Source organism: Tachypleus tridentatus, chromosome 9 (genome assembly GCF_004210375.1).
Source record: "Tachypleus tridentatus isolate NWPU-2018 chromosome 9, ASM421037v1, whole genome shotgun sequence".
In the NCBI taxonomy this organism is placed as follows: domain Eukaryota; kingdom Metazoa; phylum Arthropoda; class Merostomata; order Xiphosura; family Limulidae; genus Tachypleus; species Tachypleus tridentatus.
Window position 1 is genome coordinate 12802985 of NC_134833.1, and position 26194 is coordinate 12829178.

The 26194-nt window shown below is 33.4% G+C and overlaps 1 protein-coding gene across 3 annotated transcripts in view; it reads right to left on the reverse strand.

The window, feature by feature from the left end:
* The window catches only part of LOC143224764 (transmembrane protein 114-like), a 126531-nt gene that overhangs the window by 63815 nt on the left and 36522 nt on the right, over nt 1-26194 (reverse strand). The window contains exons 1-2 of one of the 3 annotated variants that reach the window (XM_076453037.1): nt 11970-12882; nt 11461-11764 (exon numbers count right to left, since the gene is read on the reverse strand). In XM_076453037.1, coding sequence (XP_076309152.1) covers nt 11461-11755 — 295 coding nt within the window. In that variant the 5' untranslated portion in view covers nt 11756-11764; nt 11970-12882. Of the gene's footprint in view, nt 1-11460; nt 11765-11969; nt 12883-26194 lie in introns of those variants that run through there. The other 2 variants (XM_076453039.1, XM_076453038.1) reach the window with 2 other exon arrangements.

The following is a 26194-nucleotide window of genomic DNA, read 5'->3' on the forward strand; positions in this document are numbered from 1 at the left end:
TGTGTGTGTGTGTGCTATTAAGCCATATTTCATGCATAGGAAAAGAAGTCGGTTTATTTATTCTAAATATTACATTCAGATTATATCCACCCCCACCCCCCACCAACCCCGAATGGCACAGCGGTATATCTGCGGACTTAAAACGCTAGAAACTGGGTTTCGATAGCCGTTATGAGCAGAACACAGATAGCAGAGTCTATGCAGTTTTCATACTTGACGTAAAACAAACAAATTAGATTAAAAAATTATTATAAAAAAGAAATCCTGGCAAAATGCCAAACGAGAAACATTTCTCTAGGATGTACGTTATCCAAAAGGGTTCCTGGGAGGGGCTTTTGAAAGGATGAAGTATGTATCAGACAAGTATAGTGGGTTCCTTTCTTCCAGCGTTTGAAACACAAAAGATTACTTATGCAAAAGTAAGCAGCATCTTCCATTTCATCTTCCGGACCCGCGTGCTTCCCTATCACGTGAATGTTGACAAGAGACTACAGAAAGTGAAAAGCCATTTGAAGATTGATGAAGCAGAAATGATAGCTTAAAAAAATGTCTATTGCTACCCAGAGAAGAATAAATATGCTTTAAAAATGTGTTGAATTTTGTAGTGTTCGCAGTTTGCATCGTTTGTCCCATGGCTGTTTTCTCACATTACATTGCAATAAAGAAGGCCAGGTACAAAAAAACAACAAAAAACAACCGCAGTTTTATATGTATGTTAACGCTAGCTTTATTACTTTACACATTTCGGTTTTCTTAACTTCAAATTCAGAGATGCCATTTTTAAACGAAAAAGTAATGAATATTGAACTGTCCAAGTGTTAGCAGTAATTTGAAGGACTTGCAACGCTAAAAATCCGGTGTTCGATTCTCCGCGGTGCACAAAAGAAATAGCTCAATGTGACTCATTTCTGAAACAAGCAAACCTACACATCAGATAATTTTGTTTGTAAGCACAAACCTATAATCAGATGATTTTGTTTGTAAGCACAAACCTATAATCAGATGATTTTGTTTGTAAGCACAAATCTATACACCAGATGATTTTGTTTGTAAGCACAAACCTGTACATCAGATGATTTTGTTTGTAAGCACAAACCTATACATCAAATGATTTTGTTTGTAAGCACAAACCGATACATCAGATGATTTTGTTTGTAAGCACAAACCTATACATCAGATGATTTTGTTTGTAAACACAAACCTATACATCAGATGATTTTGTTTGTAAGCACAATCCTATACATCAGATGATTTTGTTTGTAAGCACAAACCTATACATCAGATGATTGTGTTTGTAAGCACAAACCTATACATCAGATGATTTTGTTTGTAAGCACAAATCTATAATCAGATGATTGTGTTTGTAAGCACAAACCTATAATCAGATGATTTTGTTTGTAAGCACAAATCTATACACCAGATGATTTTGTAAGCACAATCCTATACATCAGATGATTTTGTTTGTAAGCACAAACCTATACATCAGATGATTGTGTTTGTAAGCACAAACCTATACATCAGATGATTTTATTTTGAAGCACAAAGATGTATAATGGATTTACCTGTGTTGTGCACGTCACAGGTTTCTAACCCTCAATTTTAGCGTTATAAGCCTTAATTTGGCGTTAAGCTAACGGGAACACTTTTGACAAATTAATCTTATTATGAAACTTGAGAAAAATACATCTTTAGGATTTCACCCATGATATAATCTCAAAATTATTTATGTCAGACCTAAATAACTGTTTGAATTTTGTTTTCATGAAACAACTAAAATAAATGACGAAATCAGTGTTCATGAAAATGAAATTTATGTTTGACAAAACTAAAACTCAGTACACACAAATTAATGTGGTCCCTAAAGTCCAAGTAATTAAACTTTGGTAGTTGTTTCACAAAGTTCACGGTGACGCTAGTCAACCAGATTGGAAGAGAATATACGGCAACTAAGCCTAACTTTACTGGGGTGATATATGATTTGTTGTATATTTTACGTTGGATGCTGCAAAAGTCTAAAATATTTTGGGGCTGGCGGGGGTTTAGTACTTCTCCGTTTTTTGTTTGTTTGTTATTTCAGTAAGTAATATAAACAGATATTTTAAAGCCATCTATTAAAGCAATACTGTAAACATAAATGATAAATTGTGTGCGAAAAAGTGTAAGATTAGGCATTAGTCTTAAGGGACTGTTTTTATTTCTTTTAAGAGTAAAACTTCCCCCGCTGGTACAACGGTAAGTCTACGGAATTGCGTTAAAATCAGGGATTCGATTCCCCTCGGTAGACGAAGCAGATAGCTCGACGTGGCTTTACTGTAAGGAAATACACATTTAACAGTAAATCATCGAAATTTATAAAGGCCAGTACATTTTAAAATAAAAAAATAAGTTTGATAATTTGTCATGGTAAATGAAATATAATTTATTTAAATTATTTGTTCCAACATACTAGAAACTAAATAATAATACGAAATAGGCAAACAAGAACAATCCTGACACTAAATATCTTTTATTTATATATTATATATGAAATATAATTTATTTAAATTATTTGTTCCAACATACTAGAAACTAAATAATAATACAGAAATAGGCAAACAAGAACAATCCTGACACTAAATATCTTTTATTTATATATTATAAATGAAATATAATTTATTTAAATTATTTGTTCCAACATACTAGAAACTAAATAATAATACGAAATAGGCAAACAAGAACAATCCTGACACTAAATATCTTTTATTTATATATTATAAATGAAATATAATTTATTTAAATTATTTGTTCCAACATACTAGAAACTAAATAATAATACGAAATAGGCAAACAAGAACAATCCTGACACTAAATATCTTTTATTTATATATTATATATGAAATATAATTTATTTAAATTATTTGTTCCAACATACTAGAAACTAAATAATAATACGAAATAGGCAAACAAGAACAATCCTGACACAAAATATCTTTTATTTATATATTATATATGAAATATAATTTATTTAAATTATTTGTTCCAACATACTAGAAACTAAATAATAATACGAAATAGGCAAACAAGAACAATCTTGACACTAAATATCTTTTATTTATATATTATATATGAAATATAATTTATTTAAATTATTTGTTCCAACATACTAGAAACTAAATAATAATACGAAATAGGCAAACAAGAACAATCTTGACACTAAATATCTTTTATTTATATATTATATATGAAATATAATTTATTTAAATTATTTGTTCCAACATACTAGAAACTAAATAATAATACGAAATAGGCAAACAAGAACAATCTTGACACTAAATATCTTTTATTTATATATTATAAATGAAATATAATTTATTTAAATTATTTGTTCCAACATACTAGAAACTAAATAATAATACGAAATAGGCAAACAAGAACAATCCTGACACAAAATATCTTTTATTTATATATTATATATGAAATATAATTTATTTAAATTATTTGTTCCAACATACTAGAAACTAAATAATAATACGAAATAGGCAAACAAGAACAATCTTGACACTAAATATCTTTTATTTATATATTATATATGAAATATAATTTATTTAAATTATTTGTTCCAACATACTAGAAACTAAATAATAATACGAAATAGGCAAACAAGAACAATCTTGACACTAAATATCTTTTATTTATATATTATATATGAAATATAATTTATTTAAATTATTTGTTCCAACATACTAGAAACTAAATAATAATACGAAATAGGCAAACAAGAACAATCTTGACACTAAATATCTTTTATTTATATATTATAAATGAAATATAATTTATTTAAATTATTTGTTCCAACATACTAGAAACTAAATAATAATACGAAATAGGCAAACAAGAACAATCTTGACACTAAATATCTTTTTTATTTATATATTATATATGAAATATAATTTATTTAAATTATTTGTTCCAACATACTAGAAACTAAATAATAATACGAAATAGGCAAACAAGAACAATCTTGACACTAAATATCTTTTATTTATATATTATAAATGAAATATAATTTATTTAAATTATTTGTTCCAACATACTAGAAACTAAATAATAATACGAAATAGGCAAACAAGAACAATCCTGACACAAAATATCTTTTATTTATATATTATATATGAAATATAATTTATTTAAATTATTTGTTCCAACATACTAGAAACTAAATAATAATACGAAATAGGCAAACAAGAACAATCTTGACACTAAATATCTTTTATTTATATATTATAAATGAAATATAATTTATTTAAATTATTTGTTCCAACATACTAGAAACTAAATAATAATACGAAATAGGCAAACAAGAACAATCTTGACACTAAATATCTTTTATTTATATATTATATATGAAATATAATTTATTTAAATTATTTGTTCCAACATACTAGAAACTAAATAATAATACGAAATAGGCAAACAAGAACAATCTTGACACTAAATATCTTTTATTTATATATTATAAATGAAATATAATTTATTTAAATTATTTGTTCCAACATACTAGAAACTAAATAATAATACGAAATAGGCAAACAAGAACAATCCTGACACTAAATATCTTTTATTTATATATTATAAATGAAATATAATTTATTTAAATTATTTGTTCCAACATACTAGAAACTAAATAATAATACGAAATAGGCAAACAAGAACAATCTTGACACTAAATATCTTTTATTTATATATTATAAATGAAATATAATTTATTTAAATTATTTGTTCCAACATACTAGAAACTAAATAATAATACGAAATAGGCAAACAAGAACAATCCTGACACTAAATATCTTTTATTTATATATTATATATGAAATATAATTTATTTAAATTATTTGTTCCAACATACTAGAAACTAAATAATAATACGAAATAGGCAAACAAGAACAATCTTGACACTAAATATCTTTTATTTATATATTATAAATGAAATATAATTTATTTAAATTATTTGTTCCAACATACTAGAAACTAAATAATAATACGAAATAGGCAAACAAGAACAATCCTGACACTAAATATCTTTTATTTATATATTATAAATGAAATATAATTTATTTAAATTATTTGTTCCAACATACTAGAAACTAAATAATAATACGAAATAGGCAAACAAGAACAATCTTGACACTAAATATCTTTTATTTATATATTATAAATGAAATATAATTTATTTAAATTATTTGTTCCAACATACTAGAAACTAAATAATAATGCGAAATAGGCAAACAAGAACAATCCTGACACTAAATATCTTTTATTTATATATTATAAATGAAATATAATTTATTTAAATTATTTGTTCCAACATACTAGAAACTAAATAATAATACGAAATAGGCAAACAAGAACAATCCTGACACTAAATATCTTTTATTTATATATTATAAATGAAATATAATTTATTTAAATTATTTGTTCCAACATACTAGAAACTAAATAATAATACGAAATAGGCAAACAAGAACAATCCTGACACTAAATATCTTTTATTTATATATTATAAATGAAATATAATTTATTTAAATTATTTGTTCCAACATACTAGAAACTAAATAATAATACGAAATAGGCAAACAAGAACAATCCTGACACTAAATATCTTTTATTTATATATTATAAATGAAATATAATTTATTTAAATTATTTGTTCCAACATACTAGAAACTAAATAATAATACGAAATAGGCAAACAAGAACAATCTTGACACTAAATATCTTTTATTTATATATTATATATGAAATATAATTTATTTAAATTATTTGTTCCAACATACTAGAAACTAAATAATAATACGAAATAGGCAAACAAGAACAATCTTGACACTAAATATCTTTTATTTATATATTATATATGAAATATAATTTATTTAAATTATTTGTTCCAACATACTAGAAACTAAATAATAATACGAAATAGGCAAACAAGAACAATCTTGACACTAAATATCTTTTATTTATATATTATATATGAAATATAATTTTATTTAAATTATTTGTTCCAACATACTAGAAACTAAATAATAATACGAAATAGGCAAACAAGAACAATCCTGACACTAAATATCTTTTCGTTCCAAACAAAGAACAGCCTTTTAAGTTACGTTTTAAAGGTTCTGTAATTTGACTGTTTAATTTTTTAAAGGTTCTCTCGGTTGACAGTTTAAGTTTTTAAAGATCCTTTAGGTCGATACATTAGGTTCCCTCACTCATTTATTTTATGTAACAGCGTAAAACCATGGTTACTTCATTAACATTTAAATGTACACAAACAAAAACGAATTTCTGTTTGGTTTCGTCTTCTGGTTCTAACTCGTGTGATTAATTTTCTTACATAAAGGATGCTCTGGTTTATAATAAATAAGTCTTGCATACTCTACTGGAAAGCTAAAAATGATCGATGCCCTCTAACAATTCATGGTCCTCCACGACTATCAGTGCTAATGAGGCACTTGTTTTACTAGCTTTAGAGTCTCCAGTATGTAGGAGAGCATGTCGACTTGCTTCACCCATGTTGTCATTACAATACTCAACCTAATCAGTACTTTGATTCTCGCGAAGCTGTTACTGTAGTCAAGACTTAATGAACGTAGGCAGACTAACCATACGGCGCCTTCAGAAGTGATTTCGTTATACACTTGAAAACTGTAATAAAACACTGCATTACATATAAACTGCATATTCACATTAGTATGAATTCTACTGGATTATAAAAAAACAAAACCTTTTTACATGAAATGACTGAACATTAATTTACTGTTTCAAAGGAACAAAAATTCAACTTACTGCACACATTGAGCATTAAACGTATAATATACACGAATTAATATTAAAAACTTGTATTACTTTCAATAACGGATCTTCCATAGTTCAGACTTCGAAACCAATATTATTTTTTGTTTCCTATCATGTAAGGATGTTTGCTTTTTATAAATCGTAAAAAAGAAACTCTCACTTAGGTCAAATTATTATTTCGTTTACCAAAATTATAATGTTTTATCGTCATGTTAGTTATTTTTGGTGTCTAGAATGATCGGTAAGAATCTCACGTCGCGATTGGTCTAGAGAAATCTAAAAAAGGTGGTTGTCAGTATTTTAAGCATAACAAAATGTGAGACGATTTCAATGATTCGCTTACGTTAAAGTACACACAGCGTTTTGTGAATACTCTGTATGTGATGGAGAAACATTGATGTCACTTTCGAATCCAGCGTACAGGAATTAGTGTAGAACATGTTAAAAGTTAAAGCAATGAAACCATTGCACGCCTGTGTTATTTGCTTAGAACACATGCCACGGTGCAGGATAATCAGTGAACACTGGTCATAACAGTTAATAGTCAGATTAGCTTGAGCTTGACGTGGCCAGGTGGTCAAGGCGCTCGACTCGTAATCCAAGGATCACGGATTGCAATCCCCGTCGCACCAAACGGCTCACCCTTTCAGCCTTGGGAGAGTTATAATGTGACAGCCAACCCCATGGTCAATTCGTTGGCAAAAGAGTAGCCCAAAAGTTGGCGGTAATGACTAGCTGCCTTCCCTCTACTCTTACACTCCGAAGATAGCCCTCGTGTAGCTTTTCGCGAAATTCAAAATAAACTAAATAATAATATTGTCTCAATATTATCTAACAAATTGTGATTTCACTAAGTCTTTGAAATCCCTGTAATGAGTTTACTTTGTCACATAACGTTTATTTGATGCTACAAGAATGAAAAGCTCTATTTCCTTTATGGAATTTCAAAAGTAAGGGATGGTAACTTATTTTTTACTGGTTTTTTTTAAAAAAAAAGTGATGAAATAAAACCAGAATAAAAATGTGTACGTTTATTAAATTTACTTTTAGAAATAACTGAATATTTTTATTTTAATATTTTAATTATTTAATACATATATAATATATGTATAATGATTTTTTAAAATAAAAGAACAGCATTGTCCTTTGTATAAATTTGGCTTTTACTAATTTTCCATCACTTTTTATTCATAGATGGCGCTTAGTTCCAATAAAGTTGTTTGACATATCTCTGTGCCACTAGGGGGCTTCTATAATGATAGTTTTAAATGTGTGGCATTACAGAACTACCAATTACTGGATTTATCATAGAATAAATATCTCTCTTCGTCACTACAATGTTAAATCAATACAGTTTTAACATATGCGAAAATAGAATTACGTAAGGGTAAAACTAAACAATGCAACTAAACACAGTAGTTACAGGAAGAAATGGCCCGGTATGGTCATGTGAGTTAAGGCGTTGGATTCGTAATCTGAGGGTTGCGAGTTCGAATCCCGATTGGCATTGGGTGGTCATGACTAGCTCGCTGCCTTTCCTCTAGTCTTACACTGCTAAATTAGGGACGGGTAGCGCAGATAGCTCTGGTGTACCTTTGCACGAAATTCAAAAACAAAAGAAAACCTACTCATAAAGCTAAAGAAAGGGCTATCTGTGCTCTGCCCACCACGGGTATCGAAACTCGGTTTTTAAATTTCTAAGTCCGAATACATACTACTGTGCCACAGGGGGGCGCTAAAGAAAGAAACGGCTGTCCTGAATATCACGTCAAACATTCAGAGAGATAGATCAGCGTTTTTTTATTTTCCTTAATACGTTTCTCGAAACAACTGTTAATTTACTAACAGTTAGATTTTGTTTTCCACTCGATATTTTTTCTATACTTAAAAATAAACTTACCGTTTTTCATATTTACACAATTTGGACGCTAAAATACAGCGCAGTTAGTCTTGTAACTGTGCGCTAAAATACGAAACGTTTTCTTTCTCCATAAGTTTGTTCATTATTATAAAGTACTTTATATATCATTGAGTTATAGTGGTAAATAGCCGAATGGATTTGAAAATAATTACTTATTCTTGTTTGGTTTCTCAATAGTTTTATCATCTTAATATAGAAACCAGATGGATTACTTATAAACGATTAAGGAAACCCCATATATTTCGTGAAATATATAGCATAAAGTGGGTTTTAGTTAAGCCTAAAATATTTACGTTTTAATTTGTTTGTCTGTTTTTGCTTTCAATAACATTCCATTTTTTCATGACACCAGTTAACGCTCTCTCTTGTACATAACCATATACATCAATAGTGCTACTATATTTAAACCATCAAGTTACGACGACCTGGTACAAGATACGACGACCTGGTATAGTTTGACACTTCATTTAACACCAGAATAGAATGGCAAATATGTTGATAAAGTGTTAACTTTCTTTACGGATCCATTTAACACATAAGTGGTTGGAGTATGTGTGTTTTTTTCTTGTAGCAAAGCCACATCCGGCTATCTGCTGAGCCCACCGAGGGGAATCGAACCCCTGATTTTAGCGTTGTAAATCCGTAGACTTACCGCTGTACTAGCGGGGGGCTAACTGGTTGGAATCTTTTTCATCGGAATGCTCACATCCTTCTTATTTACCTCTTACCAAGAGAAAACCAAAAAACCGCCACCAGAAATAGAAAAAAAAAAAATGTTCATTGATAGTTGATGCTTCATTATTTATCTTACAACAAAAAAACGTATAATGCTCTTTAAGTCTTCTACTTGCTTTCCCATGACATCACAAGCTGAATATTAATGGATAATGTTAACTAACTGTGGGAAAATTGTTCATCTAATCTGCCGAATAAACCACATCATAGGAATGCATTTATTCTGTTCTTTGTTAGCTGAGGCAGGGGTGAGTGGATGGGGAGGCTGGAATGCTGATATGAGGTGATGATTATTACTTATCATCCCTTCCTCCCAGGGACTTCGGGAAGCAACCTCCTACTGGCTTGGTTTGGGTTACTTTAGAGCAAAGTCACATCAGGCTATTTGATATGATCAGTGCCGGAATCGAAAAACGGATTTTACCATTGTGCATTGTAAATCCATAGAGACTTCACACTACCCACCAGGGGACGTGGTAACCTTCTTTATTTACTCACCATTTTATTCTGTTGTGACCAGTCACTGACCTAGAGGTTGATATTTGTTGACATTCAAGATTTATCTGACAGAGAATTTATCTCTACGCGATATATTAGCCCTGCTTTAAGACTCAAAATGTCTTCTTTTCATCTTTATCAAGATATATTCTATCTTTCCCACAGTTCAATTTCTATTCAATCTGTTTGTAACAGTGCTTTGTCTATAATTTATTTTCAATGTGTTTGGCTTTATTTGCTGACAGATTCCTTCATCAACTGTATTAATTAAGAACTGTGATACCAATTCTCAAGACGACTTGTATTTCTGGACCCATGGAGTCACCTTTTAATACAGAGTGGGTCCACGTTTGACGCTATTAAAATATTGGACTTTGTTGCTAAAGTTAAGCTTTACCAAACAAAAAAATGACAGAAAATACCGCCATCTCTCTTTAAATCACTCTTCCATAACAATTCATTTGGGTCGAAGCGGAGACTCTAAGCTACCCAAGTTAGTCTGTTAAAGTTACGTGTCTCAAATAACTGTGTGCACGTGGCGTTGTTCATTTCCACATAATTCAATCAGTGCATTTAACAGACAGGCTTCCGTGTGGTTACGAAACGTTATTAAGCAACTTTCTCATAGATATACAGTTTCAGTTAACAGCGCGTTATTTTCATAGGATTTTGGTGGAAGTCGTGTTTGGAAAAGTGTCGTACCTTCATGCCATCCATGGTTGGTTGTGATAATTGTATACTTTTGAAACTTAATTGAAGCACTAAGACTGACGGGTGAAAATATCCATAACAGCAATGCTTTTGTGACTGTTCGTGGGACTTCGGTAAATTTATGGATTTGCAATGCTAAAATCAGGGGTTTTATTCTTCGGGATTGACACATCAGATAACCCAGTGTGGCTCTATTTATAAGACCATCACCATGAAAAATGAACCTTTCTATTATAATATTACTATTTCTAGTTAGACCTGTATAGCCCCTGGTAGGAGAGAGATAAGTCTTTATTTGCAAAGCTACAATCAGAGACTTGATTTTCCTCGATGGGCACAGCACACACACACACACACACAGATATATATATAAATAAAGCAATGTTATTGTGCTCGCCCTGTCAGCCAGGTGGGCGTTATAATGTATGGTCATCCCACTATTTGTTGATAAAAGAGTGACCCAAGAGGTGGCAATGGGTGGTGATGACTAGTTGCCCTCCCTCTAGTCTTACACTGCTAAATTAGGGACAGATAGCGCAGATATCCGTGTTGTTATCTTTGCGCAAAATTAAAGAAAAAAAGTCAAACAAGTGGCTTATATATTAGTTGGTTGAAAATTTAAAGTGTTAACACGCAGGAGACATTTCTTAGCTTCAGAAAGAGTCTCTAGAATAATACAGAGTGACATATTATTTCACTTAAGATCCACTAAAAAACATGACAGTTAAACTGGTATCTGAAATATTGGTTCTAAACACACTCACTTTTAGATAACGCATCATTTTCGGGTGTTTTATTTATGATTTGTGTTCTACAAATTCGCCAGAGCCCGGAGTGACTGTACAAAAAAATAATTCTCGTCTTATTGATATAGAGGCCGCCACTGTTCGGTGAGGAGACTGTGAACCAGTAGTCGGTACTCATGGCGATAATCCATAATATGACTGCTATCGTCGATCCTAAGGTGAAACAAACCAAGGCACGTTGTTCGCATCTAACAACTGAAGCAGAATCCTGGTGTAGACGGTTTCCATTACGAGCATGGTCCCTCCTCTTCATGGTCTTCCCCTGTAAATAGACATAATTTTTTCTTTCATATTCTAGATGCCGTAAATGATGTGTGCTCTTCCTTCAGAACTGTTAAAAACTCCTAAATAATTTCTTACTTTGCTTATCTTTTACGGAGATGTAACAAGGTTAACACCAAACAAGGAAAGTAACATAATGATATTTCAGGTAGCCCAAAGGCTGAGTACGATTTGACATACATTACCTGTGTTGCCTCAGTGCTTGTTTGTAGTTAAGCGCAAAAATGGGCCCTCAGTGCTCTGTCTACCACGGGTGTTGAAAATCGGTTTGGAGCGTCGTAAGTCCGCAGACATCCCGCTGTGTCTCTGGGGAGCGTTTTAATATAAATCCAGTCTTTTTTTTTCCTACCTAACAGTCGATTACGCGTTTCTGATACCTTCCAACACACATACAACTGGACTTCTGTGTATAGATACACAAACTGAAGTTTAACACAAAACACAGTCCATTTCCCTGAAGGAGCTCTCTGTTCTTACATTTAGTCTCTTTATCTTTAAAGTTAAGCAAAAAAGCTATACAATAGGATATCTGTGCTCTGGCCACCACAGGTATCGAAACCCAATTGTCAGCGTTGTAAATTAGTAGGCATTCCGTTCTGCTACAGGATATTCTCACATTAAGACCACTTGATGCAATAAGAAAGGACCAAATGACAAAGAATTGGGGAATATATTCTTGTGGAATAGCACAAACTCTAAGATGACCATAAGGACGGAGGATTTTATTGTTCGTTTTGTTTTAAATAATTTGTATTCGTTCTAATAATTAAAAACTGACCAGGAGTTGTTTTGTTTTTTTTTAATTTCGCGCAAAGCTACTCGAGGGTTATCTGCACTATCCATCCCGAATTTAGCAGTGGGAAGGCAGAGGGAAGGCAGCTAGTCATCACCACCTACCGCCAACTCTTGGGCTACTCTTTTACCAACGAATAGTGGGATTGACCGTTACATTATAGCACCTCAACGGCTGAAAGGGCGAGTATGTTTGGTGTGACGGGTATTCGAAACCGGGACCCTCGGATTACCAGTTTAACGCTTTAACACACTTGGCCATGCCGGGCCGACCAGGAGAGATCGTGTAAGTAACTGTCTGTATGAAGCGAGGAATTGTGGGCAAAGCAGAATATTTAAACACTGTGATGCTGATACGTCGTTTCCAATAAAAGTGTTCAGAAACAGAACGTGATTTGATACTTGTGTTTGGATAATTTTTTTTTTTTTTTTTTATACATTGAACGTTTGAGAAAGATCGCTGATGTAGAAAAGCTCGTATTTCTGAAAGCCAGACTAAGTAAGGATTTGGTAACATAATATGATTATGAAATACATGTGTAATTGTAATTCAGTTTGATTCGAAGAATGTGCTTAACGCTTACTGACAGTAAAACAATGTAAGTATTGAAAGCTGTGTATTTTTACCAATTATTATGGACAAAATTCAGAAACAGCGAAACAAAGAAGGCAGATATTTTAAATTTATAGATTTTGACTGATTGGAATTAGCACAATACTACACGATGAGCTAACTGTGCTCCGCCCACAACGGTTATCGAAAACCGGTTTCTAACGGTGCAAGTCCGCAGAGGTACCGCTGTACTTCTGGGAGGTGGTATTTTAAAACTTAACCTTACGTGGAATGAACTCTGTATTTACTGTAAATATATTAATAACTCCACTCTAATAATGAAAAGGAAGGAGGTGTACCTTATCCTCCTGGGTGTACAAATTTATATACCCAAACACCAAGAGAGAGAGAGATAACATACACTCTGATCTTAATCTAATGAAATAGAATTTTATTATATCAACGCCTCATACCAAATGCCTGGTTTTGTGGAGTAGATTAATAGTTAGAACGTCAATAATAGAGATTATGATCAAAAGCCCCAAACCATTATTCCTATTATGGTGGTTAGGGTTCAGACAAATTATCATTGGAATTCCTTTTCCTTCGCACAATGAACTATGGACTACTTAGAATAATTGTTTGTATATAACAAGACAAATTTCTATCTCTACGATCAACTGGGCTGACGTGATTCTGTTTTGAGCCTGGTATCTGTTTGTATAGCTTAATGATTCGTAACGGATATGAGCAGTGAATGAAATGGAAATATAACCCGATTGTTGCTCGAACTGATTAACCTCATATCACGTGGAAGATTTTGGTACTATTACTTGGATACTCAGCAGTTAAGTTTGAGCTTCGTAGGAGATAGGAATTGTGATTATGTTTAGTAGTCTCGTGTGACTTGGTTGTTTTTAAGAACATATTTATTCAATGGAATGTTTGTGCTCGGTCCACCACGTCTTTCGAAATCCAATTTTATTGTATCGTAAGTTTGTACTCCTACTTCCACGTGATTGGAGGCTATACAGTTTGTCTCACATATTTCATTCTAAATCAATGAAGTAGCATTCTATTTCAGGAACTGCTAATTGTTAGTACACTATGAACGTCACGAAATATTATTAGTACACTGTGTACGTCACCAAATATTATTAGTACACTGTGTACGTCACCAAATATTATTAGTACACTATGAACGTCACCATATATTATTAGTACACTGTGTACGTCACCAAATATTATTAGTACACTATGAACGTCACCAAATATTATTAGTACACTATGAACGTCACCAAATATTATTAGTACACTATGAACGTCACCAAATATTATTAGTACACTGTGTACGTCACCAAATATTATTAGTACACTATGAACGTCACCAAATATTATTAGTACACTATGAACGTCACCAAATATTATTAGTACACTGTGCACGTCACCAAATATTATTAGTACACTGTGTACGTCACCAAATATTATTAGTACACTGTGTACGTCACTAAATATTATTAGTACACTGTTTACGTCACCAAATATTATTAGTGCACTGTGTACGTCACCAAATATTATTAGTACACTGTTTACGTCACCAAATATTATTAGTGCACTGTGTACGTCACCAAATACTATTAGTACACTGTGTACGTCACCAAATATTATTAGTACACTGTGTACGTCACCAAATATTATTAGTACACTGTGTACGTCACCAAATATTATTAGTACACTGTGTACGTCACCAAATATTATTTGTACACTGTGTACGTCACCAAATATTATTTGTACACTGTGTACGTCACCAAATATTATTTGTACACTGTGTACATCATCACATATTATTACACTGTGTACGTCACCATATATTATTAGTACACTGTGTACGTCACCAAATATTATTAGTACACTATGAACGTCACCAAATATTATTAGTACACTATGAACGTCACCAAATATTATTAGTACACTGTGTACGTCACCAAATATTATTAGTACACTGTTTACGTCACCAAATATTATTAGTGCACTGTGTACGTCACCAAATACTATTAGTACACTGTGTACGTCACCAAATACTATTAGTACACTATGAACGTCACCAAATATTATTAGTACACTGTGTACGTCACCAAATATTATTAGTACACTGTGTACGTCACCAAATATTATTAGTACACTGTGTACGTCACCAAATATTATTAGTACACTGTGTACGTCACCAAATATTATTAGTACACTGTTTACGTCACCAAATATTATTAGTGCACTGTGTACGTCACCAAATACTATTAGTACACTGTGTACGTCACCAAATATTATTAGTACACTGTGTACGTCACCAAATATTATTAGTACACTATGAACGTCACCATATATTATTAGTACACTGTGTACGTCACCAAATATTATTTGTACACTGTGTACATCATCACATATTAGTACACTGTGTACGTCACCAAATATTATTAGTACACTATGAACGTCACCAAATATTATTAGTACACTATGAACGTCACCATATATTATTAGTACACTGTGTACGTCACCAAATATTATTTGTACACTGTGTACATCATCACCTATTAGTACACTATGAACGTCACCAAATATTATTAGTACACTGTGTACGTCACCAAATATTATTAGTACACTATGAACGTCACCAAATATTATTAGTACACTGTGTACGTCACCAAATATTATTAGTACACTGTGTACGTCACCAAATATTATTAGTACACTATGAACGTCACCAAATATTATTAGTACACTATGAACGTCACCATATATTATTAGTACACTGTGTACGTCACCAAATATTATTATTACACTGTGTACGTCACCAAATATTATTAGTACGCTATACATGTCATCACATATTACACTGCACAACAAAGTTTTTGCTGCTTGAACACTGTTGGGTGTTCCTTATAGATTTTTGGCTGCTGATCACGAAAATCACATCCAAATTTGCCCATCAGGTACTGTTTCATCGAAATCTTCAGTTTTGTCATTTTTTCTTATATTTTTGTTTCTGTAAGAGACCTATAAACAATGTTCTGTGCAGTCTGGGCATGTCCAGGCATGAAATCAGGCCAGGTTGGAAGCTGTTCTGTGGAAGTATGCAGCCTGGGTAGGCCGGAGCCAGCTTGACACTGTCTCAGCAGGCTATAAAAGTGGCTTGCATACACAGATGCTGCTCATTTGATTAATATAGACCTTATAATGTGCACGTATTGTTTCAGAATATGGCATTGCCTCAATTGCACTGTAATAAGTAAGTTAGATGTTATAGACGTTTTACAGGACGATTGGTGTCTGTCAATATGTCTCGTCAATGTTGTAACAGCCGCGATACATTCTGCTATATTTGTGGCGAGTATACGCTTGTTTATCAAAGACGCACAATGACTGCTCTTGTGAAGAAAGCATATCATCTGTACTTCGGCTGTAAAATTGGTGATCAAGACCAGGAATAGGCGCCTCACATTTGTTGTGCGACATGTGTTGTCTGTCTGAGAGCTTGGCTCAGAGGCACTCGAAAGACAATGCCGATTGCTGTCACGATGATATGGCAAGAACAGAAAGACCATGTGACGGACTGTTACTTCTGTTTGACTAATGTGTTTGGTTTCTCTGCCAGAAACAAGAAGTCAATTGAATACCCTAATCTGCCTTCAGCAATGAGACCCGTGCCACAGTCTTCCAATTCCGAAACCACCAGAGGAATGGACCTTAGACGAACCAAATGAAGAAACTGCAATGCAGGGAACTGGCAGTGACACTGATCCAGATATTAAACCGTGCTCCTCAGGCGATCCACATCTCATAACACAGTCAGAATTAAACGATCTATTCAGAGATTTGGGTCTGTCAAAAGCAAAAGCCGAACTGCTGGATTCGAGACTGCAGAAATGGTGTTTGCTGTCACCAGGTACAAACATTTCTGTTTTTCGAAGCCATCAAGGTGATATAACCAAAATCTTTGCACAAGTTGACAGTCTCTGTTTCTGTGTTGACATCGAAGGATTGTTCTCTGCTTTGGGTTGTGACCATGACCCACAAGAGTGGCGTCTCTTTATTGATTCATCAATGTTAAACCTCAAAGTTGTTCTATTACACAATGACAACGTTCACCCTTCAATACCTGTTGGCTACGCAGCACACATGAAAGAAAACTACGAGAACATGAACATGGAAATGTTGCTGAAGCACCTCCAGTACAGCAAGTACAACTGGAATATTTGTGGAGATCTGAAAGTCGTTGCTCTGTTACTGGGACTGCAACTCGGTTATACAAAGTACTGTTGTTTCATCTGTGAATGGGACAGTCGTGCCAAAGAGTCACATTATTCTAGACACAGCTGGCCACTCCGTAAAAAGGTAATTCCAGGACAAAATAATATGGCTCATGAACCGTTTGTTGACCTGGCAAAGATTTTTTTACCTCCTCTTCACATAAAATTGGAACTTATGAAGAATTTCGTGAAAGCAATAAACAAAGAAGGTGAAGGTTTTCATTATTTAAAACATATGTTCCAAAGAATAACTGAGGCCAAGATCAAAGAGGGCATTTTTGTTGGCCCTCAGATCAGACACGTTATGAGTGACAAGCGGTTTGAAGATCTGTTAGTTGGGCCGGAAAAGATTGTCTGGAAAGCCTTCAAAGACGTTGTTGACAATTTTCTTGGCAATTACAGAGCCCCACATTACATTCAGCTGGTAGACAAACTTCTCAAAGCATACAAAACAATGAAGTGCAACATGTCACTCAAGATTCATTTCCTTCACTCACGCTTGGACTTCTTCCCCGCAACTCTCGGTGCTGTCAGTGATGAACATGGTGAAAGGTTTCACCAGGACATTGCTACAATGGAAAAACGATATCAGGGCAACTGGAATCCGTTAATGCTTGCTGACTACTGTTGGACACTGCAACGTGATGCACCGGGCATTGAATACAAACGAAAATCAGGAGCAAAACACTTTTAATTATGTTGAACTTAATAGCGTATTAGAAACATAAACACAGTTATATACGTTATTGCCGGTAAACAGTTAACTGTCTATTTCTCAGAGTTCCTACGTGATGAAGCAAAACCAAAACTATATTTGTACATACCCACCAGGTACATGTCACAATCAGGAAACACTTTTCAGGAAGCAAAACTTTTCAAAAACGTTGTGCAGTGAATTATCAGTACAGTGTGAACGTCACCAATTATTATTAGTACACTGAACATTATCAACTATTATTAATACACTATATACGTTTTAATTACTTAAGCAGGTTAAACTTAATTGGAGTATTTCTCATCCTAATGAAGTTCCATCACATCTACATTCGAGAAGTTATGAACTTAAGTCAACAGTCTCACTGTGTTAGTAAATATCACGTGTCGTGTTTTAAAATCCATCTATAATATAAAGTTGTTCTTTGTGGTTGCTATGTTTTTGTTGTTTGAATTAAGCACAAAGCTACTCAATGGGTTATGCCCACTACGGGTATCGAATCCCGGTTTCTAGCAATGTAAACCGCAGACATAGTGCTGTGATATTTGGAGGTAAGTTCCCAAAAATAGTCTCTCGTTGGAACGGCGGTATATATTTGAACTTACAACGCTAAAATCGAGGGTTTGTTTCCCTTCTGTGGGGACAGAAAATAACCTGATGTGGCTTTGCTATAAGAAAACGAAGGAAAAAAAAAGAAAATTCGCCAACCTGTTAATTGCAAGTGTATTAAGCACAATTAAAGGCATATATTACAATTACTTGTTTGTTTCTAAGCACAAAACTACCCAATGGACAATCTGCATTGTACCCTCCAGATGCAACCAGACCTCTGATACACCAGGGGGCACGTATGATATGATGCAATTCGTTGTTTAATGTAGACATTTTATATAATTACCATCATTATTCATAATCCGACTGACTTGCAATTATGCAAGTTCTCCGAACTAGTAGTTGTGGATACCTTGTATACAGCTACATGACAACATAATGTTTCATATGAAATGGAAAATGTGTTATTTCTGGTTTGTAGAAACGCACAATAACCAGTTCTCAGAAGAAAAAAGGGATACTGATATTAAAAAAGAACACATTAAAATATCAATTCAAACTCCCCGCTGGTACAGCGGTAAGTCTACGGATTTACAACGCTAAAATCAAGGGTTCGATCCCCTTCGGGGAACTCCGCAGATAGCCTGATGTGACTTTGATATAAGAAAACACACATGTCATAACAGCTGAGGAGATACTTATCTAAAAAAGTTATAATTCAAATAAAAAACATCTTAAAGTTTATACAGAATTAGATTAGAAACTTAAATATGTTAACCCTTTGTAAATTATGTACTTAAGAATCATTAAATAGATTTAGGAAATACGTGTATTGAAATGGCCTATAATACAATTAATATTTGAAAGTAGAGTAAAAAAACTTGGAGTTTTTCATTTTATAAAACGAAGAAGTAGATTATCAAAAGAAGTTACTAGAATCAAGCTCAGAAACTTTGTAATAATGCTCCAAATGAAATGAGATAATTTAATGATAGAATCTGTAGTGTTAAATGGATAACTGTTATTTGTGAACTTCAGATTTATTTATGGTATCTTTATGAATCTGGTCCAGCATGGCCAGGTGGGTTAAGGCACTCGACTCGTAATCTGAGGGTCGCGGGTTCGGATCCCCATCACATCAAACATGCTCACCCTTTCAGGCGGGGGACGTTATAATGTAACGGTCAATCCCATTAATCGTTGGTAAAGAGTAGCCCAATAGTTGGCGGTGAGTGGGGATGACTAGCTGCTTTCCCTCTAGTCTTATACTACTAAATTAGGGACGGCTAGCGCGTATAGCCCTCGTGTATTAAGGAAATAACAACTATAATCGAATCAGAGATCAGAAGGGGCATTTTTGGGCGTGCAAAATCCTTAGTTTGGTTTGTTTTGAATTTTCGCAAAGCTACACGAAGGCTATCTGCGCTAGCCGTCCCTAATTTGGCAATACAAAGCTAGAGAAAAGCAACTAGTGATCACCACCCACCGCCAACTCTTGGGCTACTCTTTTACCAACAAATAGTAGAACTAACCGTCACATTATAACGCCCCTACGACTAAACGGACAAGCACGTTTGGTAGGACGAGGATTCCAACCCGCGGTCGTCAGATTGAGAGTCATGTGCCATAACCGTCTGGTCATGTAGGGTCAGTGCAAAATGCTATGAACATTTTGGACATTCAGAGAGTAAGCTGCGTCAATCATGTATTTATTCAGATGTGATTTTTTTCCCTAATCTTAATAACTATTCTCCCCGCCCTCTTACACCATTTATTTGTCTCGTGCAAGTGTACTTGACGTCATGATCCAAGTGTTGATTCAGTGAAGGCAGTAAAGGTGATGAATTATGCGTACACTTCCCACTAGCTGGTGCTCGAAGAAAGCTATACATGGAAATCGAAATAAAAACCTCAAAGATAGGAATTAAATAAAACATTATTTCGAAAGTAATTTAAGTATTATGCACGTGACAGTTAGCGGGAAGTCATACGAAACGAACAAATAGAGTTTCTTAAAAAACAAACAGAATCTATATATCTTATTCAGAAATACGCATCATTATCCAGTGACGTAAGATTTTAAGGAAACTGGGCTGAATGTTCCACACGTATACATTTCTATTAATTTTTTCTTGTTTACTAATTTTACGTGAAACCCTCAAAATAGACTATCTGCGCAGTGTGGATCGAACCTCTCACGTAATCGTTATTACTTCATTTTGTTCAACTACTAACGTTGGTTAACGTCTTTTACCAAGAAACTTATAACATCGACTATTTTGAGACAGTAAAAATCCATGAGAAAAACTACCATAAGAAATAGATTTCGTGTTCATCTAAATTTATATTATAGTTTTATTCACATGCGTAAGAAAAGTGAGCGTTGAAAATGGTTAAGCCCTACTTTTTAATTTATTAATTTTTAATGAATTGTTAAATAGTCAAACTCGGACTCCACTTCGAAACGAAGTGTTATTTAGTGAAGTCTTTTCTTCTGTAACGTCATGGAGGTTATGAAATAATGCAATAAAAAGAAAAAACCATTCTTAGGGCATTGTTAGTTTTAATTAATTAAGTTTAACCAAAAAAAGGGAATACAAAAGCCATGTTATCACAATGATATTTTATATTATGCAAATGGTTTATACGCTATTGCACTTTCAAACAAATTATCACGACTAGATGGCATTTGCTAACAATGTCCATATAGCTCATTTGTCATCCAAAACCACATGGTGGGATTATGAATAATTAACGATAATACATGATTATGTACTATTTCTTGTATTTGCTTTGTTTTTCTTAATTATGAGTTCCTTATTTTTGTTTCTCAGTTAGTAGTGTTACCCAGCAATGAGTTTTTTTTTATTGGTGTGTTTGGGCGAGTCCCAAGAATCCATAATAAAACGATTCAGTATCACGGAAGGGACAAAGGACTAGAAGATACTGGAAGTGAGAAACACATCTTTATAATAGTCCATATGAGCATTGGCCCGTACCATAGAGTGGTGTAAGTTAATGATCAAACCTAGAAGATTCTGGAAGTGAGAAACACATCTTTATAATAGTCCATATGAGCATTGGCCCGTACCATAGAGTGGTGTAAGTTAATGATCAAACCTAGAAGATACTGGAAGTGAGAAACACATCTTTATAATAATCCATATGAGCATTGGCCCGTACCATAGAGTGGTGTAAGTTAATGATCAAACCTAGAAGATACTGGAAGTGAGAAACACATCTTTATAATAGTCCATATGAGCATTGGCCCGTACCATAGAGTGGTGTAAGTTAATGATCAAACCTAGAAGATACTGGAATTTAGAAACACATCTTTATAATAGTCCATATGAGCATTGGCCCGTACCATAGAGTGGTGTAAGTTAATGATCAAACCTAGAAGATACTGGAAGTTAGAAACACATCTTTATAATAGTCCATATGAGCATTGGCCCGTACCATAGAGTGGTGTAAGTTAATGATCAAACCTAGAAGATACTGGAAGTGAGAAACACATCTTTATAATAGTCCATATGAGCATTGGCCCGTACCATAGAGTGGTGTAAGTTAATGATCAAACCTAGAAGATACTGGAAGTGAGAAACACATCTTTATAATAGTCCATATGAGCATTGGCCCGTACCATAGTGGGGTGTAAGTTAATGATCAAACCTAGAAGATACTAGAAGTGAGAAACACATCTTTATAATAGTCCATATGAGCATTGGCCCGTACCATAGTGTGGTGTAAGTTAATGATCAAACCTAGAAGATACTGGAAGTGAGAAACACATCTTTATAATAGTCCATATGAGCATTGGCCCGTACCATAGTGGGGTGTAAGTTAATGATCAAACCTAGAAGATACTGGAAGTTAGAAACACATCTTTATAATAGTCCATATGAGCATTGGCCCGTACCATAGAGTGGTGTAAGTTAATGATCAAACCTAGAAGATACTGGAAGTTAGAAACACATCTTTATAATAGTCCATATGAGCATTGGCCCGTACCATAGAGTGGTGTAAGTTAATGATCAAACCTAGAAGATACTGGAAGTGAGAAACACATCTTTATAATAGTCCATATGAGCATTGGCCCGTACCATAGAGTGGTGTAAGTTAATGATCAAACCTAGAAGATACTGGAAGTGAGAAACACATCTTTATAATAGTCCATATGAGCATTGGCCCGTACCATAGTGTGGTGTAAGTTAATGATCAAACCTAGAAGATACTGGAAGTGAGAAACACATCTTTATAATAGTCCATATGAGCATTGGCCCGTACCATAGTGTGGTGTAAGTTAATGATCAAACCTAGAAGATACTGGAAGTGAGAAACACATCTTTATAATAGTCCATATGAGCATTGGCCCGTACCATAGTGGGGTGTAAGTTAATGATCAAACCTAGAAGATACTAGAAGTGAGAAACACATCTTTATAATAGTCCATATGAGCATTGGCCCGTACCATAGTGTGGTGTAAGTTAATGATCAAACCTAGAAGATACTGGAAGTGAGAAACACATCTTTATAATAGTCCATATGAGCATTGGCCCGTTCCATAGTGGGGTGTAAGTTAATGATCAAACCTAGAAGATACTGGAAGTGAGAAACACATCTTTATAATAGTCCATATGAGCATTGGCCCGTACCATAGTGTGGTGTAAGTTAATGATCAAACCTAGAAGATACTGGAAGTGAGAAACACATCTTTATAATAGTCCATATGAGCATTGGCCCGTACCATAGAGTGGTGTAAGTTAATGATCAAACCTAGAAGATACTGGAAGTGAGAAACACATCTTTATAATAGTCCATATGAGCATTGGCCCGTACCATAGTGTGGTGTAAGTTAATGATCAAACCTAGAAGATACTGGAAGTGAGAAACACATCTTTATAATAGTCCATATGAGCATTGGCCCGTACAATAGAGTGGTGTAAGTTAATGATCAAACCTAGAAGATACTGGAAGTGAGAAACACATCTTTATAATAGTCCATATGAGCATTGGCCCGTACCATAGTGTGGTGTAAGTTAATGATCAAACCTAGAAGATACTGGAAGTGAGAAACACATCTTTATAATAGTCCATATGAGCATTGGCCCGTACCATAGTGTGGTGTAAGTTAATGATCAAACCTAGAAGATACTGGAAGTGAGAAACACATCTTTATAATAGTCCATATGAGCATTGGCCCGTACCATAGAGTGGTGTAAGTTAATGATCAAACCTAGAAGATACTGGAAGTGAGAAACACATCTTTATAATAGTCCATATGAGCATTGGCCCGTACCATAGTGGGGTGTAAGTTAATGATCAAACCTAGAAGATACTGGAAGTGAGAAACACATCTTTATAATAGTCCATATGAGCATTGGCCCGTACCATAGTGTGGTGTAAGTTAATGATCAAACCTTGACATGTTTTATTTCAAAATAAAAAGTCAAATTAAAGTAAACCCCACAAAGAACTAGCCATATTGAAGGATACTGTAGTGTAAAATATGGCTTGGTATGTTGTATATCAAATTAAAATTCATCTTAAACCCCATAAAGTATTAGACTTACTTCAGGATACTGTAGTGCTAAACAAGGCTTAGCATATCCTATTTCAAATTAAAATTAATCTTAAAGTAAACCCCAATTAGTATTAGAGTTACTTTAAGATACTGTAGTGTAAAATAAAGCTTAGCATGTTCTATTCAAAATTAAAATTAATCTTAGAGTAATATCCATAAAAAATTAGACTGACTTTAGGATACTGTAGTGTAAAATAAAGCTTAACATGTTTTATTTCAAATTAAAATTAATCTTAGAGTAAACCCCATAAAGTCTTAGCCTTACTTTAGGATAATGTATTGTAAAACAAGGCTTAGCGTGTTTTTTTCAATTGTTCTATAGTTCTGTCTGTTTTCATTTACAAGCTATGTATAGCAAGTTACGTAAGACATGAAGATAAATAGCTTTATTATCAAAATAAACCGAAATGGTCAAAGTCATGTATCACATCTACTTTTTGTTTCATAAATCGTTAAAACCAAATGTAAAAGTGAAAACAAAAGAACTAAACGTTTAATATCGGGCTGTGAATTCAGACGAGAAAATTTCCCGGGAAATAGTATAGATAGACTGGTTTCGCAGGCGCTTTTAGGTTCCAATATGGCGGCAGAACGATATGAAGCTTCGAGATAGATATACGTATCACTTGGATTTTTATGTAAAACTCAACGAAGAAACTACCATTATGTAAAAACTTTAAACTAGAATATATCAGAAGGTGGAAACAAAATAATTTCAATTTGAAATAAATACAAAATAACAATCCAGAGACTATTTCGTAAAAAGTGTGACGTTATTTTACTTATTTTCAACTCTAATATTGAAGTCATTCTCGAATAAAGTCTCGCTGAGATTTTATTGAGGAAATAGAATATAAAATTTGCATTACTGCATGTGTAAAAATTTATAAGAGGACTTCTTTTTGTATTTTTTAAGTTTACGTGCAGTGTTTCGAAGATAGGTTTCTATGAGTGTTGTCTCTTGAGACTACAGCATGGCCACCAGGATTGCTTCTTTCATAATGAAGCCTTATTTTTGTCAAGGTTGTCTCAAAGTATTCTCTTTGAGTTCACGTATAGGCATTGTTTCTCAGATGGATTTAATAATATTCTGTTTGGAAACTGCAGCTGTTTAGCAGAAAAACGAAGACATTTTTTATCTCCATATTCGGATTTCTTTTCATCAAATTCTTTCTCTTCAAGTTAGCCAATGGAACATTTGAATCAGACTTACAGATACTGTGTTTCAATCTATTCAATGTATACGTAGTGTCGCTTCTGTCTTATATAGCGTAAAACTCTCGTTTTGATAGGTTGAAAGAAATTTCAGGATGAATATACTGATAAATTAATCTTCATTTAATGTAATATTTATTTTAAAACTTAATAATTTAAGTCGATGAAATTCTATTGTATAAGGAAAGTGATTTGACTTAAGTAAACAATTATTGTATACTGTCAGGAAAACAAATTGAAAAAAATAACAAAATACAAATGTTATCTTTGGTAAGAGTTATATTGGTGGCCTGCCATCGATTTTAAAGGTTACACAAAATTATCTTTGATGGGAGCTATAGTGATGGCCTGTCATTAATTTCAAAGGTTATAAAAGGTTATCTTTGGAGTTATAGTGATGGCTTGTGATTGATTTCAAAGGTTACACAAAAGTTATCTTTGATGAGATCTATAGTGATAGCCTGTCATTGATTTTAAAGGTTATCTTTGGTAGGAGCTATGGTGATGGCCTGCCATTCATTTCAAAGGTTCAAAAAGTTATCTTTTTCTGGGAGTTATAGTGATGGCCTGTGATTGATTTTAAAGGTTATACAAAGGTTATCTTTGACGAGAGCTAAAATGATAACTTTTCATTAATTTCAAAGGTTACACAAAGTTTATCTTTAGTGAGAGTTATAGTAATGACCTGTCATTGA